Here is a 16,025-nt window from a genome sequence, read left to right on the forward strand (position 1 = left end):
CGGCCCCTGGCATATACCAGTGTATTTTTTGACTCTATGTGTTTGACTCAGTAAATCTTGAATCCAATTTTCTGTTGATGGGTGGAGCCATTTACCTGGGGCCAAACTATGGTGGAGGTAATGAAGATAATGGTGACTTCCCTCAAAAGATCCTATGCATGTACTGTTACACTCAGTGCCCCCTACCCTGCAGCAGGACACCACCAAGCCACGTTCGGAGACTCCCAGACACCCACAGGCAAGTTTGGGACAGTCTCTTGTGAGGTCACAGCCTTGTCTAACTCAGTGAAACTATAAGCCATGCTGTGTAGGGCCACCCAAGACGGACGGGTGATGGTGGAGAGTTCTGACAAAATGTGGCCCACTGGAGAAGGAAATGGCAAACCACTTCAGTATTCTTGCCTTGAGAACCCAATGAACAGTATGAAGAGGCAAAAAGATAGGACACTGAAAGATGAACTCCCTAGGTCGGTAGGTGCCCAATATGCTACTGGAGATCAGTGGAGAAATAAGTCCAGAAAGAACAAAGAGATGGAGCCAAAGCAAAAACAACACCCAGTTGTGTATGTGACTGGTGATGGAAGCAAGGTCCAATGCTGTAAAGAGCAATATTGCATAGGAACCTGGAATGTTAGGTCCATGAATCAAGGCAAATTGCAAGTGATCAAACAGGAGATGGCAAGAGTGAAGAGATGGCTATGGTCCACGTGATTAGATTGGTTAGTTTTCTGTGATTGTGGTTTTCAGACTGCCCTCTGATGGAGAAGGATAAGAGGCTTATGGAAGCTTCCTGATGGGATAGACTGACTGAGGGGCAAACTGGGTCTTGTTCTCATTCTAGGTATCTCATATAATTGGAATCAAATAATATTTGTCTGCACCTAATGTATATTGAAATGCATTTTTGTAAGGTTACTTTAACAAATGTCCTACAAACAAATGTCCTACAATAAAGAAGATTATCCCTTCTTTATTTTTCCCTGTGCTATATAGTAGGTTCTCATTAGTTAACCTGTTTTATACATAGTAGTGTATATATGTCAATCTCAAGTTTTCAGTTTATCCCCACAGTTCCCCCCCCCCCCCCGCCCCCGGTGTCCATATGTATGTTCTTTATATCTGTGTCTCTGTTTCTGCTTAGCAAACAGGTTCATCTATACTGTCTTCTAGATTCCACGTATATGCATTAATATGCAATATTTGTTTTTCTGACTTATCTCTTTCTGTATGACAGTCTCTAGGTCTATCCATGTCTCTACAGTCTTGTTCCTTTTTATGGCTGAGTAATGTTCCATTGTATATATGTATCATATTCTTCCCTGGGGCTTCCCTAGTTGCTTAGATGGCAAAGCATCTGCCTACAGTGTGTGAGACCCAGATTCGATCCCTGGGTTGGGAAGATCCCCTGGAGAAGGAAATGGCAACCCATTCCAGTACTCTTGCCTGGATAATCCCAAGGATAGAGGAGCCTGGTAGGCTATAGTCCATGGGGTTGCAAAGACTTGGACACGACTGAGTGACTTCACTTCACATCACGTCATATCTTTATTCATTCCTCTGTTGATGGCCATCTAGGTTGCTTCAATGTCCTGGCTATTGAAAATAGTGCTGCAGTGAGCATTGAGGTACATCTGTCTTAAGAGTTACGGTTTTCTCTCAGTATATGCCCGGGAGGGGATTGCTAAGTCATATGGTGGTTCTATTTTTAGTTTTTTAAGGAACCTCTTTAGGCTTTCCTGGTGGCTCAGATGCTAGAGAGTCCATCTGCAATGCAGGAGACCCAGGTTCGATCCCTGAGTTGGGAAGATCCCGTGGAAAAGGGAATGGCAGCTCCCTCCAGTATGCTTGCCTGGAGAATCCCATGGACAGAGGAGTCTGGCGGGCTACAGTCCACAGGGTTGTCAAGAGGCGGACACAACTGAGCAACTAACACTTTTCACTTTCACAGAACCTCTGTACTGTTTTCTATAGTGACTGTATCAATTTACACTCCACCAGCAGTGTAAGAGAGTTCCTTTTTCTCCACACCCTCTACAGCATTTATCACGTGTTGATTTTTTTGATGATGGCCATTCCAACTGGTGTGAGCTTTGATTTGTAGTTCTTTGATAGTTAGTGATGCTGAGCATCTTTTCATGTGCCTCTTGGCTATCAGTCAGTTTCTTTTAAAGAGTTAGGTTTGGGGAGTTTGGGGGGATTTGAGCATGAGGCTGTCTATATTGTTGTCTGTTTTTTATGCCAGTAATCAGTATACAATGGAATATTACTTAGTCATAAAAAGGAATGAGATTGCAGAGACATGGATGACCTAAAATTATGTATGTACTTAGTTTATGTAACTAATGTCTCTTTTCCCTCTAGAATGTAAGCTTCATGAAGGCAAAGACTTGGTTTTGCTCACTGCTGTGTTCTTTAAAATTTAAAATCCAATAGTTTTTATGTTTATCCAAAGAAGATACTCAATAAATATTTGTTGAATCAATAGTTGCATTAAGATAATTATCGGGACAAGTGGAATTAAGTATGGTTGGACTCCACAGAAGAGAAAACTTTAATCTTATGGTAACTAATTTGATTTTTCTCAGTCTGACTAAGGACATGACTGGAAAGGAAGATGTGTACCGAGGTCCAGCCATCAGGGCTCTCTGCAGAATCACTGATGTAAGTTTTTTGCTTTACTGAGGCATCAAAGGGGACCTGTGTTTATCTGCAGGTGGCCATGTAAATTTAGTAGGATTCCTTGTCTGACTCTGTGATTCAGCAGCAGCAGAGAAACACGACTACCAGAAAGGCTTTTGCGGCTCCAGGCTTTTTTCCTTCTAGATTGTTTTTGCCTTTTGTTTATTTAGATTAGTCTATTTCTCACCATATTTACTCGCATGAATTTTTGTCATAGTCAGGGCACGTTGCTCATAGGAAACAAAAGCCATTTGAATTTAGCTTTTATATTTTATTTTTTTATTTTTATAAACGTTTTTTGATGTGGACCATTTTCAAAGTGTGTATTACGTTTGTTACAACATTGCTTCTGTTGTTTATGTTCTGGTTTTTTTGGCCAAGAGGAATGTGGGATCTCAACCTCTTGACCAAGGAATTGACCCTCCCACCTACTGGAAGGTGAAGTCCCAATTGCTGGACCACTGGGAATGTCCCAAATTTAGCTTAAAAGAAAACTTTATTATAAAACACAAATCTCTCAGAATTTGAGGTAAAGCTAACAACCAGATACCAGAACTAGAAGTAGGACAGCTGTAAGGAATGCATCAGCAAGATTTCCAGGTATTTACCATTATGATCCATTATTTATGAGGCTCAAGCCTCCTCATTTAAATATTTAGGAGAAACAGTCTGACTAGCCGTCAGCTAGCCAGTAGCTTGTGTCCACCTGGGTCTAAGTCAGGTGTTTAACCTTGACTTAGTCTGTTGTATTAGAAGGAATGAGGTTATAGAGTATGTTAGGCTGTCCCTTTCTTGGAACTCTGCAGGAAAGGTTAAAGTGAAGGGCAGACTGGGCATTGCCAGCCAAACTGAATAAGATTTTGGCTGTATTCATGAGCGGGTATATTTTGTGCATACATTTGCATCCAAGTTTCAGAGGCTGAGCAGGCGTAAATGGTAGCTCTGGACCTAGAAGGAGCAATAGGAGTGGTTTAACGTTTCTCAGGCTCCCTTACTTTGGTGTGGTTGCTTTTGTTTTTAGCATTAAATCGGTAGCATAAGACTTGACCATGCCAAGGCTAGCAGTAAGAATCTCTTCATCTCTTCATTGAGCTTGGTATGTGTACCATCCTTATTTGCCACCACCTTGCCAGGGCTAAACTTTCTTCCAGGTAAGTTAAAAAGAACTTTATTTTCAGAGGATTTCAAGCTGAGGACTCAATATAATTAGCATATTCCACATGTAATTTCTTATGTATTTGAAGTAATCAGGGTTTACAATTGATTTATAGAGCTTTCTGGGATCCATATGAAAAATGTTGGGTTGGCCAAAAAGTTTGTTTGGGTTTTTCTATAAGATGTACAAAATCTCAAATGACCTTTTTGACCAGCCCAGTATATGCCCTATACATAGAGGTATCTTCAGGACTTCAAAAGCATCCCCATTTAGGAATTCATTTTATAATACCTCTGGTAGGTTCAGCCTTTGCTTGTGTATTTCCGAACTGGGATTCTCCACTTTGAGACCATTTATTTCATTGTGGAGCAGTTATTCCTTCTCCTTATGTATACTCTAAAATGTTCCTTCTTGAAGCTACCATTTGGTTGTCTGGGTCCTGTCCTCTGGGATCTGATTATTATATGATAAGCCTTTTAATACATTCTAAATATTTGCATAGAAACAAATGTGTGACTTGTGTTTGTAGATTATTTTGAAGTGGTAATTTTGCATGGAAATGTCTTACTTCAGCCTTTTTCTTTATGAATGTTCTCAGGGGACAATGTTGCAGGCCATTGAGAGGTACATGAAGCAGGCCATTGTGGATAAAGTCTCCAGTGTATCAAGTTCAGCATTGGTATCTTCCTTAGTAAGTAAACAAGTAACTGATTCTCATGCATGGTACAGTTTCTAGTTGCAAAAACAAAGTATCACTATGATTCTCTCACAAATGAAACATTAAAAAACATGTATACATTTCTGTTACCTTATACAAATGCTTTATCTGACAGAGGAACATTGAAGGATTAAAATGGACGGTTAAAGCATGAAATTTTCATACGTTTGAAAGGTTTTTGTCATGACAAAGCTATGTTATACACATAACACAGATGGGGGATAAGGGTGGGATGAGGGTCAGGCAAGAAACCGGGAGGTAGTCTCTTTCTCTGTCTTCCTCTGTGACCTGCCCTTGAGCCTCTTGTCTCTTTGTCCTCTGCTTTTGTGGGTGCCTTGTGTCTGCAATTGTCCTTCAACCCAAAGTCTACTGTCCCACTACTGAATTTCCTCCCAGGAAGTGCTCTTTGTTTTAGTAATATCTTTTCTTTCTCTTTTTCACCAAAACAAAATTTATTCATGACAGCCTGTCACATTGTATTTGATTAAAATTGGTTACTAATGTGTGAATGGATTAGATCATCTGAATCACGAGAGTTGCTGGTTCTGGAATATAATTGGTCAAGTTTTACAGCAGGTACTCTACTTTTTTATGGCACTCTGTTTTTTCTTCCAGGTGAGTTTCCTGGAAGTAAAACCTATGATGTTAACATTATTTAAGTACCATCTTATTAATTATCCATTCCCTTCCTGTCCTTTCCCTCTCATTACTTCCCTTTATACATCTCTCCCAGCCCACAGACATATGCTCACCTTTGCAAAGGGGTCCTGAACAAGTATGTCAGGTTCACTAGCTGTCTCAGAGACTTGAAATAGACATGTAACACTGTAAAGTTGTTTTTTTTTTTTTTTCCTGGAAATGTCTGTTAGTGATTTCCCAAGAAAACTAACTTATGTTTTTAAACTTTTACTGACTATGCGTGATCTGTTCTCAATTTTTTCTGTATTTAGCACATGATGAAGATAAGCTATGATGTGGTTAAGCGCTGGGTCAATGAAGCCCAAGAAGCTGCTTCAAGTGATAATATTATGGTCCAGGTACTGTCACTGAATCACCTTAGCTTATGTCTCTAGATCAGCTTTCTGTGATGCTACACTTTAGGGGCAATTTATTGACTCTCCAGATGAGTATTAGCTAAAGACTAATATTAAGCAATTTAATATTAAGTAGCCTATTAGTGCATATTCTCAAGTAAGTATCCCCTAATTATGATTTACCCTGCTAGTGTTTAGTAGAAGCTATAAGAATGTTTGAGAAAGATTCTTATATTCAGTGATATTTGAGGTGCTTATTCCAAAAGTCATAATTCATTTTATTCCTTTGTTTGCAAATTAATTTGTGAAGCTTGGATGTTCAATTCCAAGCTTTTCAGGCCTTGATTATACTGTTTGAGGTGTGTGCTCAGTCACTCAGTCAAGTTAGACTCTTTGCCACCCTATGGACTGTAGCCCACCAGGCTCCTCTGTCCATGGGATTTTCCAGGAAAGAACATTGAAGCATGTTGTCATGTTCTCCTTCAGAGAATCTTCCTGACCCAGGGATCGAACCTGTGTCTCCTGCATCTCCTGCATTGGCAGGTGGATTCTTTACCACTGAGCCACCTGGGAAGCTGAAAACCCATGACCCAAAACCCAAAACCCATGATTATATTAGACATTATAAAACTGTTTTGTTGGAAGGATCTACTTTTGATATTCACTAGGCTATTCTTAATTAAAAGGAACAAGATTAAATTCTTAACTGGCAAGTTTTGTATAAAATACCCCATTTGTGTTTGAGAGAGTACTTACTTATTCCATTTCAGCATTTACTTCTCATGTTAGCATATTCAGTTATGAGGAAATAAAGTAGTAATTTTTCCCTTGGGAAACATTCTCACCCTCCTAACTCTGATCATTGTGTTTTTACACAAAGTGCCATGATAATTACATGCCGTAAACCTACTTTAGGAGATGAATCTATTAACCACTAACATAACCACAGATGATTTAAAGCCACTAAGCAAGACCTGTAACACTGGTTAAAGCCTTGGACCCGAGAGCCTTTGTCCTAAGGATGGATGGGGCAACGCTGAATCTGCTAGAGCCGTCTTCAGATTGTATGTCATCCCCTTAATACTTACCTAATCTGAATTAACAGGGTAAATTAAAAACTCATCCTTTCAATCATGCCTGTTTTTGATTCAGCATGGAAAAGATAATTCTCTTTGTATACATTAGCGTTGGGTATCTTTTTATTAAAAACCTAGCTCTGTATGATTTCATTTTTATGTCAGTTTTATCCTCTTCCTATTCAGCCTTCTTTCTGTCTCACATTCTTTTTCTTGTTCTTTAGTACCATGCATTGGGAGTTTTGTATCACCTTAAAAAGAATGATCGCCTTGCTGTTTCTAAGATGTTGAATAAATTTACTAAATCTGGTCTCAAATCACAGTTTGCTTACTGCATGTTGATCCGAATTGCCAGTCGCTTACTAAAAGAAAATGAAGAGGGGTAAGTGTTTTCATCTAAACCTAAGTAATTTTCCATTTTCTGGTTAACATGCCTCAGAGTTTATTTCCTTTATGAATATTTTTTGGGCAGTGCTAACTTTACAGAGGGATTTGGGATTTTCCAAATTAAGAAGAAAAATCATGGGATTCCTAGTAACACAACTTTTATTTTTACCTTAACATATGCTGTGGTATGGGCTTCCCTATTGGCTCAGTGGTAAATAATCTGCCTGCAATGCAGGTTCAATCCTTGAGTCAGGAAGATCTCCTGGAGTAGGATATGGCAACTCATTCTAGTACTCTTGCCTGAAAAGCCCCATGGACAGAGAAGTGTGGTGGGCTACAGTTCATGGGGTTACAAAGCGTTGGACGTTACTGACCACACACATGCTCTAGTATATGCACTTAATAGGGTATGGCCACTAATAATACAATAAATAACAAACTGATACTGAACAAAAAAATACTTACCAATAGGTTATATAATAATTAAATGTGAAAGCTGGAAGTGACCTTAAGAATCATCTTTTCTTTTTTATTTTTATAAAAGAGAATGTTGAAGTATTGAATTTAATGATTTATTTAAATAATTTATTCATTTAAAGCACATGAGGGAGACTAGAATTACACATTCATAAGGTTTTTATATTTTTCATGAAGTAGTGTTATATTATCTGATGGTATACAATGATAATATAAGGATAAGTATTGTAATCTGTTGGTAATCACTAAGAAAACTAGGAGATATAATGTAAATGTCAATAGAGAATAAATAAATAAATAAAATGGAATGTTAAAAAAAATACTCTGTTGAGCTTCCTGCTCTCAGTAATGGTAGAGTAGCTTGGTTATATTAGCCCTCCTGCAAATAATGATTATATCATTAGGTGGCTTAATGGTAAAGAACCTGCACGCCAAGCAGGAGATGCAGGTTTGATCCCTGGATCGGGAAGATCCCATGGAGAAGGAAATGGCAACCCACTCCAGTATTCTGCCTGGGAAAACCTATGGATAGAGGAGCCTGGTGATGGTAGCTAAAGAGACAAACTCAACCTCGTGACTAAACAGCAGCAGCAGCATGCTTCCCTGAAACAAAAAAACCCCACACTATTTGAAAGTACTGGTGAGTGGTTAAAAACAGGCAAAAACTGGAGGGAAGTGGATGCCTGAAAGACAGAAACTATGCTGGGTAAAATTTGCATTTATCTGGCTGGTCTCTGAGGGCATGCCACAACTTTTGTGTGTGGGAACCCAGAAAGCCATAGTATTTACTAAGTAGACAGTGGGGTCAAAACAGTTTGAAATTAGAAGAATGATGGAAATTTAGGGTGGAAATCCTGGGAAAAAGGGGGCCATAGATACAGTCAGTCTCAAAATAAATTTTTAACTCTGCACAAAATCATTGTGTACAGGAGAAATACAGGAGAACTATGTACAGTTCCTCTAATTATGCATGTACAGGAGAATACTGGTAAACCTGGCATAAAGCAGCAGCCTTCAGCTGAAAGAACTAAATGGAGAATTCAGTTGCAACACTGCATGGAGGAGATGATATTTAGAGTTTTCTTCCAGCTAAGTTAACTGCCTGCTCCAGAAACGCCTTAGATTCTAAAGTCTTTGCATTTTATCATTCACAATTGTCTGTATATAGTAATAAATTTGGAAGTAAATAAAAAATAAAATTTCTAGAAGTTCAAGGATTTTGGAAAATGTGAGTAGCTGAGAAAAAGCAATCAATAGAAATTGGGCCTGATGTGGCCCAGATATTACAGTTGGCAGATAAAAAATTAAAGGATCTATTGTAAATTTGTTATTAAAGACTTTAATGCAAAATAATTACAGTAAATGAATACAGGACATGGAAACTAAAAAAGTTAAAAAAAAATTTTTTTAAGAACTTTAAAGTGCTGTATCAGAAATCAACCAGAGAAGCAGAACCAATAGGAGTTAAAAATATGAAGAGGTTTCTGGTTTGTTTTTTAAATACATTTTTTAAAAACATGGAATAAACAGCATAAACAGTTTTGGACCTTGCTAAGCAAGTCCAAAAATCGGTAGGACCGACTGTAGAAAAGGAAGTCCATAGGCAGTCTGCAGGTCATGGGTATAGGTCAAGGCTGCTGTTCACTGGTTAAATTGGTCATCTCACATTTTACTGTAAGCAGCAAAAGGAAACCAGGTCATACCTTCACCAGTTTCCTTGGAAATTTCCTCAAGTCAGTATCCAAGTTTGTTTATAAATTCCGCTTTCCACATAACTTGTAGGACACATTTTCACTAAACTCTCTATCAGTACATAACAAGGGTCCATCTTACTCCAGTTTGTAATAACAAGTTTCTTCTGATGCTCCGGGACCAGCTTTCTACAAGCAGTTTATGAACCTTCACTGGCTCTTCCTTCAAGACCACATTTCTATTAATAGTTTGTTCAAGGCATTTTAGATTTTCTTCATTATGTTCACTAAAATTCTTGTAGCCTTTACCCATTGTCTGGTTCCAAAAATAGTTCCACAATTTTAGGTATTTGTTGTTGTAGCACCTTCACTTTCAGATACCAAAATCTGTATTAGTGTTTTATTGCTGCCATAACAGATTACCACAGGTGTAATCACAGCATCCATGATTTCACAGTTCTGTAGCTTAGACATCAGTCTCATAGGTTAAAGTTAAAATGTTGGCAGGGTGCTGTTGCTTACTGAAGAATCCACTTTCAATCTCATTAAGGCCAGATTCATTTCTTTGTGGTCATAGATTGTAGGTCTCTTTCCTTGCTGGCTGTCAGCCAGGGGTTGGTCTGTGTTGTATAAGGTAATATGCTCGCAGGTTCTGTGGGAGAAAGCATGGACATCTTTGGGAAACCATTCTGCCTGCTACAAGTACAATAACTGAAAGGGACAATTTGCGGGGTGTCCTAACACAAAGCTAGAGATCACTGAGAAGAGTGAAAGTGTTAGAGTTAGTGAATTGGAAGATATTGCTATAAAAAGTAACTAATTTGGAGACTAGAAAGAAAAAAGATTAAAGAAAAATAAACAGAGCTTCAGAGAACAATAGAATAGTATCAAATGGCCTACCACTTGATACATAATTGGAATTCTAGAGGGAGATGTGAGAGAATGGAGCAAAACATACTTGAAATAATGAACAAGTATTTCCCAGTATGCATTTCTTCTGGAAGTGCAAGATTGATCTAACAATCAACAATTGTCATTATATTCCTCATTTAAAGAATAAAGGGTAAAAATCTTAATATCTTAATAGATGCTAAAAAAGCAATTGATAAAATTCAATGGCAATTTGTAAATTAAATCTCTCTCTTCAAGAATTCCCTGACAGTTCCATGGTTAGGACTTGGCACTTTCACTGCTGAGGCATGGGTTCAATACCTGATCAGGGAACTGAGATCCTGCAGAGGGACTGAGATCTGAGGGCTTCCCTGGTGGCTCAGACTGTAAAGAATCCTCCTGCAATGCAGGAGATGTGCGTTCGATCTCTGGAAGATCCCCTGGGGGAGGGCATGGCAACCCCCTTTAGTATTTCTTGCCTGGAGAATTCTATGGACAGGGGAGCCTGGCAGGCAGCAGTCCATGGGGTTGCAAAAAGTCAGACAGGACTGTGTGACTAAGCACAGCACAAGGTGTGGCAAAAAAAAAAAAATCTGTTTTCAAAGCAAATAATAGAAAGGAACGTTATCATTATGATAAGCCTACCTCCAAAAAATCTCCAGTGCACTAATATTTATTGGTGAAATATGAAAGACATTCCCCTTATGATCATGAATGAGACAAGGATGCCTGCTAATCCTGCTTTTTAGGTAACATTTTACTGGAAAGTCCTACGTGGTACAATAAGTTAAGGAAAATATATAAAGATTTGAAATGGGACGTGAAACTATCTTTGTATACAACATTATTTTGTATATAGAAAGTGCAAAATAATCTATATATTATCTATTAGAATTGATATGAGTTTACCAGAATTACTGGATAGGCTAATATCCAAAATCAGTTTTGTTTCTACATACTGGCAGCTAGTTAATATGAAACAATTTTGAAAAGATGGTATCATTTCAGTAATCAGATCCTTAGAAATAAATCTACCAAAAATTTTGTGTATTTCTACACAAGATTATAAAATGTTACTTAACAAGTATGACTTGAATAAGTAGAGGGCTATATCAAGTTCTTAGAATATTCAGTACTGTAAGGATACCATATCTTCTTTGATCCATGAATTCACTGAATCCTTGATCAGAATTTGAATTGACTTCTTTTAAATACCAAACAGAAATGCATGCATTTGTGTGTCAAAAGATATCCCAAATGTGCTTTTTCATAATAGCCCCCAAATGGAAGCAAGTCATACATCCATTAATGCTTGAATCAAAAAATAAAATTTGGTATATTTATAAAATCATCCCCAAGAAAAAGAAATGCAAAATGGCAAATGGTTGTCTGAGAAGTCCTTACAAATAGCTGAGAAAGGAAGAAAAGCAAAAGGCAAAGGAGAAAAAGAAAGCTATACCCAGCTGAATGCAGAGTTTCAGAGAACAGCATGGAGAGATAAGAGAGCCTTCCTAAGAGAACAATGCAGAGAAATAGAAGAAAACAATAGAACAGGAAAGACTAGAGATCTCTTCAAGAAAATTAGAGGTACCAAGGGAACATTTCATGCAAAGATGGGCACAATAGAGGACAAAAATTATATGAACCTAACAGAAGCAGAAGATATTAAGAAGAGATGGCAAGAATACACAAAGCAACTATACAAAAAGACCTTTATGACCCAGATAACCACGATGGTGTGATCACTCACCTAGAAACAGACTTCCTGGAGTGTGAAGTCAAGTGGGCCTTAGGAAGCATCACTACAAACAAAGCTAGTGGAGGTGATGGATTTCCCTTTGAGCTATTTCAAATCCTAAAAGATGATGCTATTAATGTGCTGCTCTCAATATGTCAGCATATTTGGAAACCTCAGGAGTCACCACAGGACTGGAAAAGATTGATTTTCATTCCAATCCCAAAGAAGGGCAATGCCAAAGAATGTTCAAACTACTGTACAATTGCACTCACTTCACATTCTTCATGCTCAAAATTCTCCAGGCTAGGCTTCAGCAGTACATGAACTGAGAACTTCCAGGTGTACGAGCTGAGTTTAGAAAAGGCAGAGGAATCAGAGATCAAGTTGTCAACATTGGTTGGATCATAAAGAGAGAGCTGGGGGAATCTAGAAAACATCCACTTCTGCTTCACTGACTATGTTAAAGTCTTTGATTGTGTGGATCATAACAAAATGTGGAAAATTCTTAAAGAGATGAGAATACCAGACCACCTTACCTGTCTCCTGAGAAACCTGTGTGCAGGTCAAGAAGGAATAGTTAGAACTGAACTGGTTCCAAATTGGGAAAGGAGTACATCAAGGCTGTATATTGTCACCCTGTTTATTTAACATATATGCAGAGTACATCATGCAAAATCCTGGGCTGGATGAATTTCAAGCTGGAATCAAGATTGTCATGAAAAATATCAGTAACTTCAGATATGCAGATGACACCACTGTTAAGGCAGAAAGCAAAGAGGAACTAAAGAGCCTCTTGGTGAAGGAGAAAGAGGAGAGTGAAAAAGCTGGCTTAAAACTCAGCATTCAAAAAACTTAAGATCATGACATCTGGTTCTATCACTTCATGACAAATAGATTAGGAAACAGTGAAAACAGTGAGAGGGCTTTATTTTCTTGGGCTCCAAAATCACTACAGATGGTGACTGCCGCCATGAAATTAAAAGACACTTGCTCCTTGGAAGAAAAGCTATGTCAGACCTAGACAGAATATTAAAAAGCAGAGGCATTACTTTGCCAACAAAGGTCTGTCTAGTCAAAGCTATGGTCTTTCCAGTAGTCATGTACTGTGAGAGTTGGACCGTAAAGAAGGCTGAGCGTCGAAGAATTGAAGCTTTGGAACTTTGGTGTTGGAGAAGACTATTGAGAGTCGTTTGGACTGCAAGGAGATCAAACCAGTCAATCCTAAAGGAAATTAACCCTGAATATTCATTAGAAGGACTGATGCTGAAGCTCCAGTACTTTGGCCACCTAATATGAAGAGCTGACTCATTGGAAAAAAAAACCCTGATTCTGGGAAAGATTGAAGGCAGGAGGAGAAGGGGACTACAGATGAGATGGTTGTATGGCATCACCAACCAGTGGACATGAATTTGAGCAAGCTCCAGGAGATGGCAAAACTCAGGGAAGCCTGGTGTGCTGCAGTCCATGGGGTTGCAAAGAGTTGGACATGACTGAGCGACTGAACAACAACAACATATAGTCAGTAGTATATGTACAATAATAGAGGTGAAAAAATTACCATGGTTATTCAATGGACATGAGTTTGAGCAAACTATGGGAGACAGTGAAGGACAGCGAAGTTCAGCATGCTGCAGTCCATGGGGTTGCAAATAGTTGGACATGACTAAGTGACTGAACAACAGCAACAACCATTGATAAATGTGACCACGTGGATAAATCTCAAAGAAGTCGCATACAAACAAATACATTCCGTAGAGTTCTATATAAGTTAATTTCAGATTTAGCTGGCACAACTAATCTATGGTATTACAAGTTAAGATAGTGTTTATCTTTAGGGCATCAGCATAGTACTGCTTGGAAGGTGGCAAATAGGGGGCTTCTGAAGTGTTTTAAATATTGTAACAAATGAATAGATTTGTTATAATTCATTTATGATCTGCAGATAGAGTTTTTTAATAATTTACCTATGATCTAATTATGTGTCAGGTATAACACATTACTGTAAAACTTAATCAGATTAGAAGGATAATAATTATTTTCCCCACACAGTTTCTGTAGGCCAGGGATTTGGGAATATTTTAGCTGAGTGGTTTTTGCTTGAGGTCTTTTGTGAGGTTGCACTTAAGATATTGGCCAGAGTTGCAGTATCTGAAGGCTTGACAGAAGCTGGAAAATCTGCTTCCATGTATCTCACACACATGACTGGTACCTTCAAGCAGACTGTTGGCAGAAAGCCTCAGTTTCTTATTGCGTAGACCTCTCCATATTGCTGCTTGAATGTCCTCATAATATTAAGGATTGCTTCCCTCAGAGCAGGTGATACAGGAGAGTGCAAAGTGGAAGTCACAATCATTTTTACGACTTTGTCTTTGAAAACACATCCCAACATTTCTGCAGCATTTTGTTGGATAAAAAAGGTCAGCTGTATTCAGTGTGAGTGGGGACAACACAGGGGATTGAACCCCAGGAAACAGTCACTGGGGCATCTTCAGGGTTGGTACTGTGTTCATTTTCTAGGGCTGCCAAACAAAATACCACAGACTAGGAGACTTACACAGCAGAAAGTTATTTTCTCACAGCTCTGGGGGCTAGGAACTCAAAGATCAGAATACCAGTAGAGTTGGTGTCCAGTGGGAGCTTTCATTTGCGTTGTAGCTGACTACCTTCTCAGTGTGTGCTCACATGATCTTCCTTTGGTGCCTGTGGAGGGAGAGAGGGAGCCAACGAGAGAGCAAGAGTGAGAGCTGAAGCGCTCTCTGTTGTCTCTTTAAGGACTTGAATCCTGCCAGATCAGGACCCCACACTTACGATCTCATTTAATCTTAATTATTTCTTGGAGGCCCCTTCTCCAGATAGGGTCACACTGTAGGTTAGAGCTTCACTATATGAATTTGGTGGGAGGGATAGGGGAATGCAGGCATTCAGTCCACAATAGTTACTTCATGTATTTTTCTATATTTTTGTTATAATAAAATACAAAGTTAACTTTTAAAAATGGCTGATAATTTCTCAGGCCTGTACAAAGAAATAGTCATTAGAGTTAAAAAACAAAATTAAAAAAAGCACCAAATGCTGGTAGAATGACAGACAAAGATAAACACAGGCAAGTGTGTTTTAACAATGAATTCTTTTAGCATCAAGAATAAAGGAAAGTTCTAAATTTTATGTAAAGATAATTTGACCCATAGTTTTACTTCAGGTTTCTCTCAGCTGCATTGCATGCAAGGCAGCAGTGGAGCAATGTCTTAGAGCGCTGTTCATTTTAATTATATTTTATATTTCCTTGATTGAATACTTCCCAATTTATTTATATTCATTCTTCTATTAATGGGCATTTGGACTGTTTTCTGTTTTGAGCACTTAATAATAATGAAATGGCTATAAACAGCATCTCTGTACCTAATACCACATTGTTTCATTACCATAGTTTTACCTCTTTGTATGTAAGCATGCATTTCTATAGGGTATATATCTAGGAATAGAATTGCTAGATCATTGGGTATACATCTCTTTACTAGGTAAGTTGAGCTTTTTTCAAAGTGATTATACCGATTTACATTCTAGCCAGCAGTGTGAGATTTCTTGAGGCTTGATACTGTCAAAATTTTAAAATTTTACTAATGTAATTTTACTAATCTATATATTTTTTATTGACATAAAACTCACATGTCATAAAATTCACCTTTTTAAAGTGTGTAATTCAGTGGCCTTTATAGTATGTTCACAAAGTTGTATAACCACTACCACTAACTCCAAAACATTTTTACCACCCTAAAAAGAAACCCACAACCCATTAACAGTCCTATTGCCTATGCTACCCTCCCCGCAAGCTCTGAAAAACATTAATTTGCTTCCCATCTCTATGGATATGCCTGTTCTGGACATTTCACATAAATGGAATCAAACAGTATGTGGTCTTTAGTTTTTTGGTTTCTTTGGCTCAGCAGTAAAGAATACGCTTGCAGTTCAGGTGATGTGGTAGATGCGGGTTTGATCCCTGGGCCTGGAAGATCCCTGGAGGAAATGGCAGCCCACTCTAGTATTCTTTCTTGCCTGAAAAATCCCATGGGCAGAGGAGCCTGGCAGGCTGTACAGTTCATGGGGTTGTAAAGAGTTGGATATGACTGAGTGACTGAACACACACAATAATGTTTTCAGGATTCATCTATGTTATAGAG

At 38.4% G+C, this 16,025-nt stretch overlaps 1 protein-coding gene across 2 annotated transcripts in view; it reads left to right on the plus strand.

Moving 5' to 3' along the window:
* COPG2 (COPI coat complex subunit gamma 2) overlaps positions 1–16,025 on the plus strand; it is a 118,217-nt gene that overhangs the window by 36,006 nt on the left and 66,186 nt on the right. For both annotated transcript variants that reach the window (XM_020880699.2, XM_020880700.2), the window contains 4 exons: positions 2,586–2,661; positions 4,434–4,526; positions 5,504–5,590; positions 6,888–7,045. In XM_020880699.2, coding sequence (XP_020736358.1) covers positions 2,586–2,661; positions 4,434–4,526; positions 5,504–5,590; positions 6,888–7,045 — 414 coding nt within the window. The remainder of the gene's footprint in view (positions 1–2,585; positions 2,662–4,433; positions 4,527–5,503; positions 5,591–6,887; positions 7,046–16,025) is intronic.

Source organism: Odocoileus virginianus, chromosome 1, assembly GCF_023699985.2.
Source record: "Odocoileus virginianus isolate 20LAN1187 ecotype Illinois chromosome 1, Ovbor_1.2, whole genome shotgun sequence".
Classification (NCBI taxonomy): domain Eukaryota; kingdom Metazoa; phylum Chordata; class Mammalia; order Artiodactyla; family Cervidae; genus Odocoileus; species Odocoileus virginianus.